This window comes from Hemicordylus capensis, chromosome 3, assembly GCF_027244095.1.
Source record: "Hemicordylus capensis ecotype Gifberg chromosome 3, rHemCap1.1.pri, whole genome shotgun sequence".
Lineage (NCBI taxonomy): Eukaryota > Metazoa > Chordata > Lepidosauria > Squamata > Cordylidae > Hemicordylus > Hemicordylus capensis.
Window position 1 is genome coordinate 8,131,961 of NC_069659.1, and position 19,828 is coordinate 8,151,788.

A 19,828-nucleotide genomic window follows, 5' to 3' on the forward strand; every position below is an offset into this window, starting at 1 on the left:
CAGGAGTTGGGCAGCTGTGTCCTTCCAATGTTTGTTGGTCTGCTCTGCCTGTAGCATCCATTGCTTCCCTCAATCCTCTGTTTTCAGTACTCTATCTCTGTCAGTTCCTCACTCCTTTTTGCCTCCACCTCTGCCTCACTGGCCCTCTAGAAGCCCAGAAGGGCTCGGCCTATCTTGGCTCCATGGCCCTGCTTGAGTAGCTTGGCCCATCAGTCGCCCTGTGGTCCTGTAGTCTGACCCACAATCCCTTGTCCTCCTGATGTTGTCTCCATGTTTGTCCTACTCTCTTCCTCCAGTCTCTGGACTGACCCCAATTTCCTCTCTGTGCCTGAACCTTTTCAGGTTCAAAGTCTGCCACTCTCTGCTTCCTTTTTGTTGTTTGCCCTGCCGTTCTCTTTTGCCTCATTCCCCACTCTTCTTTTCTGAACCTGGGACCCAAAGCTAGTCAGGTCTTCTCCTTAAGTGCACCCTGCTGCCTCCCTGGAAGTTATCATGTGGTCATCTAGTCTTGAGTTCAGATCCCCATTCAGCCATGGAACTCACTGGGTGGCTCTGGGCCAGTCACTTATCTCTCAGCCTAACCTACCTCTCATTCATTTGATTAGCCAGGTAATTAAAAGCAAAAGTTAAACAATAGCACCCAAACACAGGTTTCATCTTCAGTGACATTTAGTCTTGTTAGGATATAAGTATGGGCAGTGGTGGATCATAGCTCCTTCTTTGTAGCCTTTTTACCCTTAAATCTAAGGGCAGAATTCTTTCTAGCACTCACAAGTGCATATTTCCAGAGACTCAAATACCTCTGATTCTAGATAACATTGCTTGAGAAGCATATGCTTTTACAGCTCTAGGCTCTGAATATGTACTTTACATGGAGTCACACCATTGGCCCATCTAGCCCAGTGTTGTCTACTAGGGACATAGGAAGCTGCTTTCTTCCATGTCAGACCATTGGTCCATCGAGCTCAGTATTGTCTACCCAGAATGGCAGTGGCTTCTCCAAGGATGCAGGCAGGAGTCTCTCTCAGCTCCATCTTGGAGATACTAGGGATGGAACTTGGGACCTTCTGCATGCAAACCACCAGACCAAGAATTCCTGTCACTTGCCACCTGATACCTTTAACTGGAAGTGCCAGGGATTGGACCAGGGCCCTTCTGCATGCAGAGCATAGGGACATAGGAAGCTGCCATATATTGAGTCAGACCATTGGTCCATCTAACTCAGTATTGTCTACACAGACTGGCAGTGGATTCTCCAAGGTTGCAGGCAGGAGTCTCTCTCAGCCCTATCTTGAAGATGCTGCCGGGGAGGGAACTTGGAATCTCAGATGCTCTTCCCAGAGCTACCCCATCCCCTGAGGGAAATGTCTTACAGTGCTCACACATGTCTCCCATTCATGTGCAACCAGGGCATACCCTGCTTAGCAAAGGGGACAAGTCATTCTTGCTCTCACAAGACCAGCTCTCCTCTATACAGTATGTCTTCTCTATGGTAGAGCATGTGCTGTACCATTGAGCTATTACTTTCATTCTCCTTCAAAAACAGGGTTGCTTAGTGTGATGGACACACTCTAGTTGATCTGGAAGGGATCAGAGATTCATGCAGTGCCTAGATTCTAGTCCAGCTGCTGTAGTCTTATAAAAAGCTATGCAAGAAAGCAATTAGCATCTGAATCTTATATGGCGCAACCGTCGAAGCACAGGAGAGAAAAGGGCATCATGCCACAGCTGTCTGTGGAAGCTTAATGAGAATACCAGGGTCACCCTGTGGAAAGAGCTTTTGAACCTGGGAGACTTGGGTTCATTTTTCAGCTCAGCTCTAAACTCCCAGTTACCTTGGGTATAACTCAGTCTCTTTGTCAGCTCTGCCTGTGTAAAATGGGAACAATACTGACTTGCCTCCCAGGTCGTTGAGGATAAATGAAATGATAATTCTAAAGCATTTTGCACAGTTCAAGTGTTATTATAAATGATAAATAACAACCTGCCTCGATGGATCAAGCAAATGAGCTGTGTTGCATGGGAAAGCCAAAAGCACCCTGCAGGGTCGCCAGACTGACTTGAGAGGAAAGTGCCTTCCCATCCTCAAATATGGCAGTCACAAAAGTAACTCTGTGTCCAAAAATTGCTGCTTGATTGATTAAAAAAACAACAAAAAAACCATTTCCTGAAAGGGCCAAAATGTGTTCAGGAAGCAGAACAGATATATATGTTCTACACTTTCTACATAGCAATCATAAATCACCCTTTCCTAACTTACACCAGCTTCTGTGCTTTAACCGTGGGGCATGAAACCTCTCTGTAGCATAAGGAATTATGTTTTAATTACTGCAGCAGGATTAAACATTCCAGATTTGGAGCCTGTGTATGTGTGTCTCTCGCCACTGGGGGAGATCTATTCATTAGAGAGGATCTGTGTTACATCAAATGCTTTGGTTTTGAAGACAGCACTTTTCACAGCATTTTCTCTCTTTCTCCCCCTCTCACACACACACCCTACCTTCAGTTAAAAACCAGGGGCATGATAAATTGCTCAGTAATCCTTGCTACTCCTTCTAGCAGAGAGCTGATGATCCTGAGAGCTTAAGCCAATAAAGAAGCATTTTGAACCATCTCCATTTAGTACTACGGTCCATCTGACTGGTATTGTTATGGAGTCCTTGTGAAAGTACTAGCAACCTTAACTTACAACTGTGTATGTAACTTACCAAGGTCTTGGGCACAGGTGTATTCTCATTCTGATTGTAGTTTCCAAACTGTCTTCAGAGGGGTTGTGTGAATTCAGCCTGTGCGTGAGAGAAGCATGTTGACCTAACTAGAACAGCCCTTGAGTCTATGACTGTATGCCTTCAATGAGAATATTCTCATATCTCTCTTTTCCTTCTTGAATTAAACCCCTAAGGATCAGCCTATGTTGGGTATCCCAACCACCAAATGCTTGATGTTAGGCATTTCATTATGGTCATGAATCATTTGCATAATGAAACCCTCTTCTTGACAAGATTGCTTACACACAAGAATGTGTCTGACTGTTTTCATTTTTTGGCAGCTCCTTTCTTCTAAGGTGCAGCCAGCCAGTAGGCGGCTGCTAAAGGGGGCTGGCCTTTGGTAGTGGGACTGAGGGCTGGGGCAGAACCTTCTGATAGTGGTATATTTTTGCCTTATTATTGTGTCTTAGGTTGTCCGGAGATGGGAGGTGATTCTCTGGTGGCCATTCCAGTGGTGATGGGGAATCGACAAAGACATGGCATTGGTAGGTCAGCAGGCCATTAAAAGGGAAGGGAAATCAGAAACTTAATAACTGTTTCCCCTTCCAGGTGGCCTGGAAACAAAGCAAAACAAACTGGAGATCATCCATGATCTGATTTTGGATGAAGGAGCTGGAACCAGACTGGAGATTATTAGAGACCTGGTCAGAGAAAGCTAGTGGTCCAGTCTGGTTCCAGCTTCTCCCAGCAGGATACTTTGTGGTGGAGCAGATGAGAGGATGTGGGCAGGGAAGTGGTGTGGCTGTGGTCTATAAGGACACTGTCTCCCTTACCAGGATTCTTGTTGGCGAATTGGCCTATATCGAGTGTCTGTACCTAAGCCTAGAGACCAAGGATAGATTGGGACTACTGTTGGTATACAGATCAGCCCGTTCAATGGATTCCCTAATTGAGCTGATGGACCTGGTTGCAGGGGCGGCATTGGAGCCATTCAAACTGTTGGTGGTGAGGGACTTCAGTCTTCACTATGGGACTGGGTTTTCATGACCGACTCAGGAGTTCATAGTGACCATGATGACTATGGGCCTATCCCAAGTGGTCTTTGGACTGATGCATGTTGCTGGTCACATGCTTGATTTGATCTTTTGTGCTGATCAGGATGGTGTTCTGTGGGTAGGGACTACTGTTATTTCCCCACTGTCATGGACAGATCACCATCTGGTTAAGGCAGGACTTGCAACCACAACCCATCCCTGTGAGGATGAAGAACCCATTAGGTTTGTCCACTCGAGAAGGTTATTGGTTCCAATAGGATTCCAAGAAACCTTGGAAGGGTTTTGAGTTGGGTCTGCCGATGATTCTGTCGATGCTCTGGTGCAGAGCTGGAATAACAAACTCACTAGAGCAGTAGATACAATCACTCCTAAGCTTCCTCTCTGACCTGCTTCAAAATTAGCCCCATGGTATTTGGAAAAATACCATGAATTTGGAAGAATTATGAGTGCTGAAACCGCTAAGTAGACGACTAGAGCACAAATGGAGAAAGACTCTATCTGAATCCAATAGGTTACAACATAGGCATATCTGAATATCTATGCTCTGGCAATAAGCACAGCAAAGCAGCAGTCCTTTTATGCCTGCATTGCATCCACAAGTTCACGTCCAGCAGAGTTGCCTAAGATTGTGAGAGGGCTAATACGAGCCCCACTCCCCCTTAAATCCAAATTTAGAACTGTTACCTGCTGTGATGCTTTTAAAGATTCCTTTTGTGGACAAAATATCTTATTCAGGCCAAACTGGATTCCACAATTAGGGCAGAGTCTGTTATGGAGGTATCTAGTAGGGATGTGCATGGAACTGGTTTGTGCACACCTGGGAGGGCAGGGGTGTGTGCTGTTTTAAATGACAGGGAAGGCACTACCGACCTGTCTGCCCCCCGCCCCTCACCAGCATGCTCCAGAAAAGTGGGAGCATTGGGCTGCAGCGTTCTTGCTTGCAGCCCCACCAGCATAGCCATCCTGCAGCCCAGTACACCCACTTTTCTGGAGAGCACCAGCAGAGGGAAAGCGGCGAGGTGGGGGCTGATAGGTAGGCAGCACCTTCTCTATCATTTAAAGCAACTCAGCCGCCGCCTGCCTGTGGACGGAACTGGTTTGGCACTCCAGGAAGGGAGTGCCAGTTATGTGCCCATCCCTAGTATCCAGCAACTCCTCTTATGTTGTCAGACTGGATTCCTTTCAGTTTGTGACTCCTGAGGATGCAGACAAGCTGTTTTGGGCTGTGCATCCTACCACCTGCTCTCTTGACCCTTTCTCAACTTGGCTTATTTTATTTAACAATCAGAGTGTTGGAGAGGGTCTGGTAAACATCATAAATGCTTCTCTGAGGGGAGAGTAGGATGCCTTCTTGTCTTCAGTAGTCTATCATACTTGAAAAGGCCTACCTTGGACCCCTCACAGTTGGGCAACTATAGGCCCCTGTGGGGAGGTCTGTTATGGTTGCTGCCATCTCATCTGGTGGTGACTCAGGGCCTGATCTTTTCTGTTACTGTCCCAGGACTTTGGAACACACTCCCTGTAAAAAAACAAGAGCTTCCCTATCTCTGATTGCTTTTAAAAAGACCCTTGACACACCTGTTTTCTCAGGCGTTTAATTAAAATTAATTTTAAACTGTTTAATTGGTTTTATCCTGTGAAAGTGTTTTGTTTTTGTTTTTATATTGTAATTTGGATTGTGTACACCACCTAGAGATGTATATTTCAGGGGGGTATATAAATATGATAGGTAATAAAGTGTTCTCCACTTGGAGAATCTTCCTGAAATATAAAAGATTTCCAAAGGGAGAATTTAATTATTTGGAAAGGAAGTTTGTTCTTTTCTAAATGTCATATATGGTAAGAAAAGGATTACTTTATTTTCTCCTGTGCGTAAAATATTTTTTTGTTTTTCTCAGTAAAATGGAGAATGACTTCTCAAAAAATACATCTCAAAACAATATAGACTGTTACTGCTGTGTTTGCGCCCCCCACCCCCACCCCTCCAAAACTGGTTATAGAGCGGATTCTTTCAGTTGATCCACTTCTTGTGGAAATGCAAAGACAAACAGGCTTTTGGATTCAAGCATATAGGATATTTAAGCATGAGTAAGAATGAACTTCGGAAGTGAGATTTTGAAGCAATTAATTTTGGATCCTAAGAATACTTTCGATACTATCAACCCTAGTATCCTCCTAGAACGTCTGAGTGTGTTTGGGGTGGGAGGCACTGTTCGACAGTTGTTCCACTCCTGCCTCTCAGACAGATTCCAGATGGTGTTTATTGGAGATTGTTGCTCTTCGAAATCTGAGCTTAAGTATGGTGTCCCTCAGGGCTCCATACTCTCTCCAGTGCTCTTCAACATCTACATGAAACCACTGGGAGAGATCATCAGGGGATTTGGAGCAGGGTATACTGATGACACCCAGATCTACTTCTCCATGTCAAATTCTTCAGGAGGTGGCATAACCTCCCTAAATGCCTGCCTGGAAGCAGTAATGGGATGGATGAGGGAGAATAAACTGAGACTGAATCCAGACAAGATGGAGGTACTTATTGTGCGAGGTCAAAACTCCAGAGACAATTTTGATCTGCCTGTTCTAGATGGGGTCACACTTCCCCCAAAGGAACAGGTTCACCATCTGGGTGGAAGTACTTCTGGATCCACACCTCTCCCTGGTATCTCAGGTTGAGGCGGTGGCCAGGGGTGCTTTCTATCAGCTTTGGCTGATACACCAGCTGCGTCCATTTTTTCAGATGAATGACCTCAAAACAGTGTCATATATGTTGGTAATCTCCAGACTTGACTTCTGTAATGCACTCTATGTGGGGCTGCCTTTGTACATAGTCGGGAAACTTCAGTTGGTACAGAATGCGGCAGCCCGGTTGGTCTCCCGGTCATCTCGGAGAGACCACATTACTCCTTTGCTGTTAGAGCTACACTGGCTGCCAATAGGTTTCCGGGCAAAATACAAGGTGCTAGTTAAAGCCCTAAACGGCTTAGGCCCTAGGTATTTGAGAGAACATCTTCTTCGTTATGAGCCCCACCACCCATTGAGGTCATCTGAAGAGGTCCGTCTCCAGTTGCCGCCAACTCAGCTGTTGGCCACACGGGGACGGGCCTTCTCGGTTGCTGCCCCGAGACTGTGGAATCCGCTCCCTACTGAGATACGATCCTCCCCATCTCTGACAATTTTTAAAAAGCACTTGAAAACCCACCTATTCACCCCAGCTTTCTAAGCTTTTTAAGTTTTTTAGGTTTTATCTCTGGTTTATTTATAAATCATTAAATTGTTTTAAGCTTTTGTATATGTTTTTAACTTGTTTTATGCTATTGTTAACTGCCCAGAGACGAAAGTTTTGGACGGAGTACAAACTTGATAAATAAATAAAAATAAATAACTGGATTGAGTTGTCTGCAGAGAGCCATCTTTACCCTGGGATCTATAGAGTTTTGGAATTGTCTCAGTAGTATGAACTGAGCAGATTTATCTGTTTGTGTTGATTGTATTGCAAACACTTGATAGCTTGATTCTGTGGTTCAGTACCAGGCTTGATTTGATTTAAATCTATTTGATTTAAATAATGATTTAAATTGCTTCGCAGACTCAATTTTAATGATTTTTGCAGGATTCTCACTCTTTGTGTGTGTGCTGCATGCACACTACCTGCAGAATAGGATTGATCAGGTCTCTTATCTCGCATCCCCATATGCTGCTCTTAACATATTCATAGAATATAATGAGAAGTTGTTGTTAATCTTCATGATGATATCTTTGACCTAGGTTTTTTTAATGAATTAAAAATAATTAAAATCCAATTTAAATTAAACCTTTTATTTATTTATTTTTTAAAAATTCTTTATCAACTTTGTTCAATGCATTTGGATCCAATTGAAATGGAGTGAGAATTCTTTGCATTATCTTATTAACTTTATTTGTGGAGTATACAAGCCATGCAAAATAAGGTACTAGTTTAATGGACAATGTGCTTTGGGACAACCTAATTCTTACACTAGGCTGATGCTCATGTGGCACTGATGCAGATATAAATTTATGTGCCTGATGTGGTGAGGGTCTTTTGGTCTTAATGGATTGTCATTGTGCCTGTGCAGATGCATTAGTGCTTATGCATGCAATCCTGGTCACTGATGGTAGAAGGACTCTCACTTAGGCCTTTAATAGGGATGTGCACAAACCATTTGATCCCAAACTTGGCCAGTTAGGTGGTTCGGATTGGTGGTTTGCCTGCAGGTCTGCGATTGAACCGAACCTAGCCCGGTCTGTGGTGGACCAGTTTCAGATCGAGGAGCTATGCTTGTAAAGGGAAATCCTCACAGGATTCCTCTTTGTTTGTAAAGGGGGATCCTCACTGGGTTCCCTTTTACAAGCATAGCGCCTTGAACTGTTGAACTGGTTCAGTCAAATGGACTGGCCTGGCCGATTGGTTCGACCAAACCAGTTCATGGACCAGTGGTTCAGCTCGAATTTGGTCTGAATGCAAACTGAACCACAAATTTCAGTTCATGTGTACCCCTAGCCTTTAAAATTGGTCTGGCAACTTTTTTCTAGCAAGAAGACATTCAGTGGGAATAAAAACATTAAATCTTAAGGACTTCAAGCATTGACATGAGATTGCTATCCAAAAAATGAGTGTACTAAAATGCAATGCAGAATTAGAATATGGTTGCTTTGCCACAGGGTAAAGTGGCCACTAGCAGAAGTGGCTTTAAACAAATGACAACTTCAAGGCATCTTCGTGTAATGCTTACAGCAAACCTGTAAGGGTGGGAGATCAGTTTTATGCTTCCTATCTTATCCTTTGTGAGTGAGTTTGTGAGAGAAGCAGGATTTGGTATGGAAACTCTGATAGGTTCTTCACCTGCTAGGCACATCAGCTCTCAATAAAAGCTGCTTGCTGTACAGCTATTTATGAGGGCTATCTTATTCTCTTTTGTTTGCAGACTCCACCGGGCCCAATGTGCAATTAAACAGACTCAGGTAACTGTTCAGAAAATAGGAAGGGAGATTGAAGAGAAACTGAGGCTTAGATCTACAAGCAATGAGCTGGTAAGTTCCTTCAGTTTCTCTTACTTAGATTCTCATAAGTAAATGTCAAGAAGTTGTATAAGCTGCTTTAAAAGATGCGTTCACACAACTGAGGACTTTCAAAGCTTGAAGTGACCCTCATAAACTGGGGGGGGGGGTTTACCAGCAGTGACCAGGAAAGGGGGCGTAGCTTGGTGTTGGAACACATGCAGCAGAAGCTTTGGCAGAGTTTTGTTCACTTTGTGTTCAAGACAGAAAACAGGACTAAGTCCTGAGGTAAGAACTTGAATAGAGCTTCTGTGCAGTTCATGTTGAGGAAGTGAAAGCTGAAGAGCCTTTTGCCTGTGTCCTTGAGCTAAGCAATTAAGGTTCATGATGGAAGGAGGGTCTGTCTGGTAGATATATGTCCAGGCAAAGACTTATTGGAGGAAAAGCAAGAATGCTGGTGTGGTGGGGAAAGTACATAGGATTTAGATCCTAGGTTTCTATTACTGTTTCATTGAAACATTGAAAGTGGACATTTGTGAAATGGCTTCCTATCTGATAACTGCTGCAAGGATTTGTTTATGCAAGAGCTTGGAGACAGAATTTCCCCTGGAATGACAGTGGGAGAATAAATTGTACAAATCTGTAATAATCTAACTAGCTATGTGAGGATTTAAAGGCAGGCCGGCCGCAGGTTGACTTCACTGGTTTTGTTTTTGCAAAGAGGTATATTATGTGTAACCTACTTTCAATGTGTAACCTACTGGCTGAGCAAAGGGCATGGCTCTACTGGTATATAACTTATTTAACATATTGTAATTTTAAGTTTTGTAACTATATACTGTATTTCTACATACCTTTTTTTACATGAGGCTGCTCTTACATAGTTGTATATTTTTATAGAATTGATTAAGGGTGCTTTATTGTGACTAGATAGTACCCATAATGTTGGTTTCTGTTGAAGTTAGAGCACAGACTTCTTGTTGGAGCTGCTCCATCCTTGATGGCTTTTAGAAAATTACTGAAAACATACCCGTTCAACCAAGCTTTTAGTTGAGTTTTATAGTTTGAAATTGGATTTCATATATGTTTTATATATTTAGTTTTAATTTTTTTGGTGGTGGTTATCTGATTGTAAACCACCTTGAGACTACTAGTATAGGTGGTATATTAATAATACTAAACTATGTTTAGTACACATTGTTCTCTGGGTGGCCCGCAACATGTTAAAAAACATCCAATAAAAATATGTAAAACACTACAAACATATCACAACACATAACAAAAAAGCGCAAAATACAGGTGGACCTCATTATCTGTGGTTCCGGCACCCACGATCTCGTGTATCTGTGGTCGAGCCATGTACTCCCGGCCTCTTTATTCACGGATACAAAAGGGTTAAAATTTGCCTATCCATGATTCCTAGGTGACCAGAACTGACCTCTGAGGTCATTTCTGGCCACCATTTTGCTGATCCGAGCCATTTTGTGGCTCTTTAAAAAGTGATTTTTCATGGGAAATTGGCACAATTGGGGCTTTGGGGGGGCATTGCTGGACATATGGGATACCTGCAGAGCATGGCATGGTACATTATTTCTTCAATTTCTGCCCTTGTACTTTTTTTTTGCCCTCCAGAAACCTAACTGCCCCCCCTCCCATTGCCATTGACTTAAGGTCTTGTAATCTGCAGATTCGTTATCTGCAGAAAATGGCGGAAACGGGACCTCCCACCCCCCACCCCCCACCTGGCGGATAACGAGGTCTACCTGTACAATACAAAACCTTTGTAAAACTTTTTAATCAGTGTTGAAAAGCCTATTAATGTATTAAATAATATATAAAAGGAGTCCTGGGCCCAAGCTGTTGTCTGCCAAGTCCAGGTCACATTGCGGAGGGACTAGGCAGGAATTTGAGAAGCCTTGGCTTATATGAGAGGACTTGGTGAATTGCTGGCCCTTTATTACTTGCTTGATTCAAAAAGGCCCGGTTAAAAATTGTTGTTCTGGAGTTTTCCCTTGGTCTGTTCCTATGGAGGGACAATGATAGGGTTTGAGATTCCTGGCTTGAATGGTTGGTTGATTAAGTGCCGTCAAGTCGATGTCGACTCTTAGCAAACACATAGATAGATTCTCTCCAGGATGATCTGCCTTCAACTTGGCCTTTAAGGTATCTCAGTGGTGCATTCATTGCTGTTGCAATTGAGTCCATCCACCTTGCAGCTGGTCGTCCTCTCCTTCTTTCCTTCAACTTTTCCCAGCATTATGGACTTCTCAAGAGAGCTGGGTCCTCGCATAATGTGTCCAAAGTATGATAGTTTGAGCCTGATCATTTGTGCCTCGAGTGAAGATTCTGGGTTGATTTGTTCTATGATCCATTTGTTTGTTTTCTTGGCTGTCCATGGTATCCTCAAATGTCCAAAAGGCTTTAATCTAACCGTGTCATAAACACCATTGGTACTCTGAAAGATCCTCAGCTCTTCTTTGGTAGCATGTTGAGTACCATCAACTTGAGGGGCCCATCATCTGGCACTACATCGACGTTCTATTTTGTCTATCCATGAATTTTCCTTGGTGAAATACAGGAGTGGTTTACCATTGCCTTTTCCAGTGTAGTATGAAATTATCCCTTTGCCGTTGTCACTAAAGTGACGGGCCTTCTCCGCTGCTGCCCTGATGCTTTGGAATGCGCTCCCTAGTGAAATAAGAGCCTCCCCATCTCTGACAGCTTTTAAAAAGTCTTTAAAGACACATCTGTTCACCCAGGCTTTTAACTAATATTGTTTTAATGGTTTTAATGCTGTTTTAAAATATTGTGTTAAAAATTTTAAGTTGCTGTAATGTTTTAATTTTTTTGTTTTAGCTAAATGTTTTACTTTCTGTTTTTATGTTGTTGTTAACTGCCCAGAGATGTAAGTTTTGGGCGGTATAAAAATATGTTAAATAAATAAAAACAAAGTGATCGTCTGCCTCCAGCACCTTCCTATATTGCTGCTGCCCAATATAGGTGCCTGCTTGCTTTAGCTGGGCAGCTGGGATGACCTCTGCACTTTGGGCACTTCTACTGGGAGTATACCTCCCAGCATACTTCACTCATCCCTCCCAGGAACACAACACCCCCCGCCATGATGAGGTAGCATAGCAGGACTTGTGGGGTGGGGGTGGGGGGCTTGAATGGTGGCAAACACAAAGCTTGTAACAATACAGATTCAGGAACATTGTTCAAACTTGGAATATAGGAACTAGGAAAGAAGTAGGCGATATAGGTTATGTATAATAAAGATTTCAAAAATCAGGTTTTCAACTAAGTACACTTTTAAAAATGGATCTTGATTTGTAGAGGGAGTTTTGGAGGGATAAAGTACATGCTAGGATCTTTCCTTGATGTTTCTCTTCCTCCTTGGTAGTGAGTGATCTGTGATAAGGTGTTTCGCATATATGAGAAATCATTTGATGACTTTATGAAGTAATTACAGCTGTATGGGCTAGCACACTATCTTGCTTGTAACACAAGCTCCTATTTATTCTTAAATTGAAATATTTATCTTGAAAGTCCAACATCTTGATGTATTGGGTTAAACCTAAATTGCTGAGAGGGGGGAAACAAATTAATAGGCCTCCTAATGCTCTGCAGTTACAAAGCATCAGTGCTGGCTCTGTGGCAGACAAGCAAAAAATCTGTGCCAGGAAAAACAAATGCTTACAGATTAGGATTAATGAGCTACCAGTGGAAAGTGTGGTGAACCTTGTAATTGTTTGGGCTGAGTGTAATAGCTGAGCTTGCTGACACTCCAAGCTTTTGAAGATGAGCAAAATGCATATAATGACTTCTCGGGCACAGAGACAAACATCTTAATTGTCAACTTAGGCTTCAGTTTTTATAGACTTGGAACAAAGCAACCTACTGGCGCCAACGAATGTCAAAGGGCTCAGCACTGTTTAAAGTGGGGACCAATATAGCTAGTGACTTAATTTGGAAAATTATATAGGCACAGCTTGGCAGGCAGCTAGCGCCTCCTATCAATTTTTAGCCTACTTTCCAGTAGGCTTATGAGATCACCCGGCATTCAGTAGGAGTGTCTGTCCGGGTGTGTCTCCCCCTGCATCAACTTTGCAGTGCCTGGACCAATATGAACGAAATTGGGTACAGTTGCAGGGACACCTCAGTGACACGCTGAGTTTAGTTTGTGATGTCATCCTCCCTGATTCAAAATTTGTATCATGTATTTGTACACTACCTAGAGATGTACATACCAGGCAGCATAAAAATATGATAGATAATAAATAAGATGGCGGATGCGTAAACTTTTGAGGTGTAAGTGGGCTTATTTGGTGGACCTCCTGTTAGATTTAAACCAAACTTGCTACAGCTGTAGGGACACACAGTGATGCCTCAATGGCATAGTTCATGATGATGTCATCCACCCCAATTAAAGATGGTGGATGCGTGAACATTTGTGAAACAAGTGAGCTAATTTGTGGACCGTCTCAACTGATTTGAACCAAATGTGGTACAGTTGTAGTGAGTGACACACAGGGACACCTCAACGGTGTAGTTTGCAATGATGTCATCCACCCTGATTCAAGATGGTGGACACATGTGCATTTGAGGTGCAAGTGGGTTAACTTGTGAACTGCTTAACTGATTTGGACCAAATTTAATGCAATTGTAGGGACAATGAAAGGAAAGTAGGCAGATTAGTTCTTACTAGAATAACTTGTTTTTAAAAGGTAATTTCCTCATGTCTCAGATTGTCTTCAGTACATTACTCTGAGTCTTGGGCTGGGGGAGTCTTACTTAACTTGTCTGACTTGTTATGACCATATCTTAAAAAGGACATTGTAGAACTAGAAAGGGTGCAGAACAGGGCAACCAAGGTGATCAGAGGCCTAGACCATCCTTCCCTCCAAAGTCCTGGGGCAGACTTTGAAAAGGCCCAGTTTTGGTTGCCACCAACTGAGCTGCAACTGGACTTCCCCAGATGACCTTAATAGGTGGTGGGGTTCATCAAGGCAGTGTTCTCTTATGAGAAAAGGCTATGGAATCTGGGGCTTTTTAGTTTGCAAAACAGGCAACTACGGAGAGACTTGATAGGTGTATAAAATTATGCATGGAATAAAGAGACTTGGCAGAGAGATTTTCCTCCCTTTTTTACAACACTAGAACCAGGGGTCATCCCATGAAACTGAAAGCCAGGAAATTTAGGACCAACAAAAGGAAGCACTTTTTCACACAGTGCATACTTAATCTATCAAATTCTCCGCCACTCTATGCGGTGATGGCTAGGGGTGTATGTGGAACCAGTTTGTGCGGTTCGGTCTGAATTCAGATTGGACTGCAGTCGGTGAACCAGTTGTGTTGAACTGACTGGCTGGTCCATCTGACCGAACCAATTAGAGTGCCTGTAAAGGAGAATCTGGAGAGAATTCCTCTCTGCTTCCAAAGATAATAAGAGGCAGTGGGGGAGTGGTGAGAGAGAGGCGCCTTTGAAACTGAAAGAGAAGGCGCTTACTGGCAGGCCTGTGCAGTGCTCCCCTGCCCCCCCAGCAGTGGTGATGGCATTTGCTTGGTCAGTGTGTTTCGTCTGGACTGGATCCCCTTTCGCCGGGTATATAACGCTACCAGGGCTGCTCAACATAGGCCCTCCTGCAGATGTTGGCCTACAACTCTCATAATACCTGGCTATTGGCCACTGTGGCTGGGGATTATGGGAGTTGTGGTCCAAATACAGCTGGGAGACCTAAGCTGAGCAGGCCTGCAGTACACGAAAGGACCAGTCAAGCTGGCCTGCTTTGCTTCAGATTGGTTTGGCACACCCCTAGTGATGGCCACTAGCTTGGATGGCTTTAAAAGGGGCTTGGACAAATTCATGGAGGACATGTCTATCGATGGCTACTTGTTTGGTGGCTGTAGGCCATCTTCAGGCTCAGAGGCAAGATGCCGCTGAATACCAGTTGCGGGGAGCAACAGTAAGAGAGATGGCATGCCCTCCCCTCTTGCCTATGGGCTTCTCAGAGGCATCTGGTGGGCCACTGTGTGAAACAGGATGCTGGACTAGATAGGTCTTGGGCCTGATCCAGCAGCACAGTTCTTGTTGTTTGATTTATTTTATTTTATTTTATTATTTATTTATTTATTTATTTATTTATTTATTTATTTTTTATCTTTATTTGTACAATACTCCAAACTTCCGACTCTGGGTGGTTTAACATTAAATTGAAAATAGAGGCCCTCTGTCAAGCCATTTTTAAAATGGACAAGGCACATCAGAAGCTGTCCTGCTATCTCTTTAGTAAGAGGATCACTGTGCCATGGCCTGCCTCTTTTAGCACTGATTTTCTTTCTTCAGTGTGGATGTCTTTTGTTTACCTAAGTCTTCTCTATGGAGATGAATAGGAACAGGTAAAATATGGAGATCCTTTTTTTAAAGAAACCCTCAAATAAACAAAAAGGGAAGCAAAAGCCTCAGTTTTGTTACTGCATTGAAGACCTCATTGCAGTTCTTGCTGCGGTACTAAGATAAGACAGCATCCATCTTAGGTAAACTTGTCAATTGCTTGACATATTTCTATTTCAGTCATCCTGCCTCCGTGTAAGCAGGGGGAAAATAATATTGAAAGCTTTATGCAATGCATGAATCCCTTTTGCTTAAAATATTGTTTTGGGGGTGGGGCCTCGGCTCTGCTGGATAAAAATCTAGATGTTTCCTTTTTTTACAGCATCTGCAAGAGGCAGAGTTAAAGTGGGAGATCTTAGACTTTTTCCAGGACTGCTTTGTCACTCTAAAACAATATGACTGGTGCCCTAGTAGGAGTTCCCAAATCTCAGGTGTGGGCAGGGCAGTAGCTTTAGTATTTGATGCACTGAGCCCTTTTTGGAGACCCCTAAGATTTAGTGCATCCCACCGAGACCCACAGTATGAGGGACTACTGGGCTATTCATCATGTGTTGAGAGCTTGCCTGTATAGTTCTGTTATGTGATCATTGCAAGCCGTCTTGCTGGCTAATGCACTGCAGGAGTCTCCACTGTTCCCAAATCAGGTTGACTCTGGCTTTATGTGATTGCTGTGTGAAATAGCCTTTGAACTTGTAATGAATGTGCCATGACCTTTTAATGAATTGTCATTAATGCTTCTGAGGCTACTGAAATATCTTCAGTACATTTCCTAAGAAGTTCTTTTACTACTCTGTGATAGAAAAAAGAGAGTGAATGTTTACGGTTGAAGATTTGGGTGCTTCGGAATGAGCTGGAGAGGCAGAAGAAAGCCCTGGGCCGAGAGATGGCCTTACTGCAAAAGGAACAAAGCGCACTATATGACAAAGGTGAGTTGAATGGCAGCAGTCTTCTCATATCAGGTAAACTGGCACTTGAACAGAGATGGATATTGTGAGAGCAGCTTGGTCTGTGCCTGAACAGCAAGTTCCTTGGAGTGAGACACTGGACCAGACCCTGCTGTACTGACTGCAGCAGTGCCCTGCTTGGCTAAGCTTCTATAGGGGTGCAGAATTCCTAATTCAAAACTCCCGGTACCCTTCATTGTTGCACTATTGTACTTGGATTCCTGTAAGATGCTCTCTTCTTAAGAGCTTTGAAGTAGTCCAAAAGCCAACTTCCCCTGCAACAATGGTGAGATGGTAAAAGAAGCGCTCAGTCAGGAAGAGCCTGTGTAGTACGCAGCTAGAGAGTTTGGATGTGAACCTGAAAGAATAGCTTCAAATCCTTGCTCAGTCATAATTTGTTCAAGCCACAGATGTCTCATGGGTTTCCCCATCTGTAACGCTCCCCGGTGGTTATGAGAAGAGAGATGACTGCAAAGGATCTGGCTCTGTTAAAAGTGTTTAAAAGCTATAGTCCTGCCTCCTTAGTAAATGCTTTGGATGAAATTATCTGCAGTGCTGCAAAAACTGAAGTATCCCTGTGGAGACACTAAAAGACTCAAGTGTAACTGCTCTATAGTCTTTCCCTGCAGCCAGAGTGGGAGAAGGTACATTTTTTTTTACTACTGCTCTCTCCTCTCTCCTGATGGAATTTTTAACTCCAGGAATCTGTCCCCGATGGTCACATGAAAGACTATATAGTGCAGTTACACTTGAGTCTTTTAGCATCTCTGCAGGGATACTTCAGTTTTCCTAGTGCTGCAGAGAATTTCAGTCTCTGAAAATAGTGTTGTGATGGTTTTCAGTAGTCTGTGCTGAAGAACAAAGATAAGAAATGTTCTCCCTAAAATGTTTTGGCAGGAAATGTGTTTGAAGAAGAATATCAGAAGCTCCGAATGGATAAAGAACCCTTGCAAGAATTAAGGAAAGAATGCACTGCTAAGAGGTAAAAGGAATCTCTGCCTCTAGCTGTTCAGCCATGCTATGATGGTTAGAGTGATAAAGGGGCTGACTTTTGGGGGTAAACTTTCAAGGTATACATATAGACTAAAGGGGGGGTTCTAATTGGCAGTAGCAGTTGTGAGTTAAGGTACAAAGGACATCAATGAATTACTAATTAATAGGAAGTGGAGGAGATAGGGCAGATGGGGTAGAAGCCCACTTGCCTGTCAGCATACCCTCTTTGCCTGGTAATGCTTTTTGATGAGCTCTCTTCAGGCCATCCCCATGGGAAAGAAAAGATGTGCAGAAAAGCTCGTTGTCACTGTTATGTGGACCCTCTCTGATCAGTTTCTGTAGGTCCTTTTATGCGCCCCCTTTAATGGAGGCAACCTGCAGAAAGAGCTAGTGGTTGCCAGCCTCCATCTGAAGATCTCACCAGGCCTAGTGATCTGTTGATGACTCTCTGGTCCCAGTGAGTGCTACTGCTGAAATTCCTATCAGCCCAAAGCCTCTTCAGTTGGGAGAACTTTCAACTATAGCTAATTCCTTTGCGTGAGAAAGCAGGCTCAGAGTACAAGGGAGCTTTGGTCTGGCAGGGACAGAGGGTGTTGCATGAACTCTTAATATTACTTTTTCTCTCTTTATGCTGCTATGCACTTATGAAAGGTGTAGGCTACTTTCCTTAAAGTTAGGCTCTCCTTTGTAGCCATGTGTAGTGCTTTATATTCCAGCAGTATTATCACCATTGCAAATAATTTAAACTAATTTAGTTTTGTGTTGGGAGCAGGATTTCTGTAAAGAATGGACAGAATCAGTTCCTTTAGGCAGTTGTCAATGGGTAATGGTTGACTCTTTTTTTAATCTTCTTACCTAGAGAGCAATTCTTGAAGACCAATGCACAGCTGACTATCCGATGCAGACAGTTACTTTCAGAGCTTTCTTATATTTACCCTATTGATTTGGTGAGTTTCAGATTAATTAACCATACCAACTTCTGGAGAGAAGCCGCCTAATGGCACAGTGGGAAATGACTTGACTAGCAAGCCAGAGGTTGCCGGTTTGAATCCCCGCTGGTATGTTTCCCAGACTACGGGAAACACCTATTTCGGGCAGCAGCAATTTAGGAAGATGCTGAAAGGCATCATCTCACACTGTGTGGAAGGAGGAGGCAATGGTAAACCCCTCCTGTATTCTACCAAAGACAACCACAGGGCTCTGTGGTCACCAGGAGTCGACACCCTTTACCAGCTTCTGGAATCGTGAGGAAGGACCATAGCTCATTGGGAGAGTACGTGCTTTGTATCCAGAAGGTCCCAAGTTCAAACCTCACATCTCCAGTTCAAAGGATCAGGTAGCAGTTGGTGGGAAAGATCTCTGCTGGAGACTCTAGAGAGTCACTGCCATCAGGGAAACAATACTAGGCTAGATAGACCAATAGATTGCCTGTGGATCAGACCATCTAGTCCAGCTTTCTGTTGCAGCACCTCTCCATCAGTCAGTGTCTCCTAAGGACTGTGCCCTCAGCTTCTGCTGTAGCATTCATTGTGCTGAAGTAATAGGAGCCAAGAATTACTTAGGTCTTCTGGATCCTCAGAAGCAGAGGTGTTAACCCTTCCAACATATTTATGGCACAAAGCACGATTATAATGCCATCTGTAGAAGTAATGAAGGCAACTGGCAGAATCCAGAGAAGCAGCCTGCTGTCAAATAAGGCATGTTAACAGTGAACTGCGGCTTTTGATTTCTTATGACTAGATTTCCTGCTAAACATTCGTGACACATCTTTGAAGATATGTCTAGTTTCATTATGTGGTAGTCTTTATTCTGTTTACAACCATTGTTTTTATTCTAAAATGGCTCTGATCCAACTTTGCTTTCTGCTATTAAATTCACAGAATGATCAAAAGGATTATTTTATCTGTGGAGTCAAGTTGCCCAATTCTGAAGACTTCCAAGGTAATTGGATATTTACCTGCTCTTCTGGTGTCTAATTGCCCTGTGCAAACAAGTTAACAGAGTAACCCAGAGACCACAATTGGTTGGGGGGGAAATGCAAATGTTTCTTGTGGTACAGCTTTCAAACAATATTATTTAACAGTTTCATGATGTAGTTTCCTTTAAGAAAAATGAATTCGAAATCATTGTATGCTTTATTGCAATAATTAATCCATCTTTGCAAAAAATATCCCTTTGTTAGTTATGGCTTGAAAAAGAAGGGTGGGAAAACCCAACAGCTATTGTAAAGAAAGCTTTACAATAGGATGCCTCTGAGTACCAGTTGCAGGGGAGTAACAGCAGGAGAGAGGGCATGCCCTCAACTCCTGCCAGTAGGCTTCCAGTGGCATTTGGAAGGCCACTGTGTGAAACTTAAGAACGTAAGAATAGCCCTACCGGATCAGGCCCAAGGCCCATCTAGTCCAGCATCCTGTTTCATACAGTGGCCCACCAGATGCTGCTGGAAGCCTACAGGCAGGAGTTGAGGGCATGCCCTCTCTCCTGCTGTTACTCCCCTGCAACTGGTACTCAGAGGCATCCTGCCTTTGAGGTTGGAGGTGGCCTATAGCCCTCCAACTAGTAACTGTTGATAGACCTCTCCTCCATGAAGTTAACCAAACCCTTCTTAAAGCCATCGAGGTTGTTGTCTGTCACCACATCTTGTGGCAGAGAATTCCACAAGTTGATTATGCGTTGTGTGAAAAAGTACCTCCAAATGAAGGTACTTCTTCACACAACGCA

The 19,828-nt window shown here is 43.4% G+C and overlaps 1 protein-coding gene across 5 annotated transcripts in view; it reads left to right on the forward strand.

Moving 5' to 3' along the window:
• Window positions 1-19,828, forward strand: part of UVRAG (UV radiation resistance associated) — a 137,107-nt gene that overhangs the window by 70,497 nt on the left and 46,782 nt on the right. For all 5 annotated transcript variants that reach the window (XR_008319105.1, XR_008319106.1, XM_053307435.1 and 2 more), the window contains 5 exons: window positions 8,707-8,812; window positions 15,970-16,096; window positions 17,012-17,096; window positions 17,967-18,054; window positions 18,988-19,048. Coding sequence is in view for 3 of the 5 variants with exons in the window: in XM_053307435.1 (XP_053163410.1) it covers window positions 8,707-8,812; window positions 15,970-16,096; window positions 17,012-17,096; window positions 17,967-18,054; window positions 18,988-19,048 (467 nt within the window). In the remaining 2 variants the exon portion in view is untranslated. The remainder of the gene's footprint in view (window positions 1-8,706; window positions 8,813-15,969; window positions 16,097-17,011; window positions 17,097-17,966; window positions 18,055-18,987; window positions 19,049-19,828) is intronic.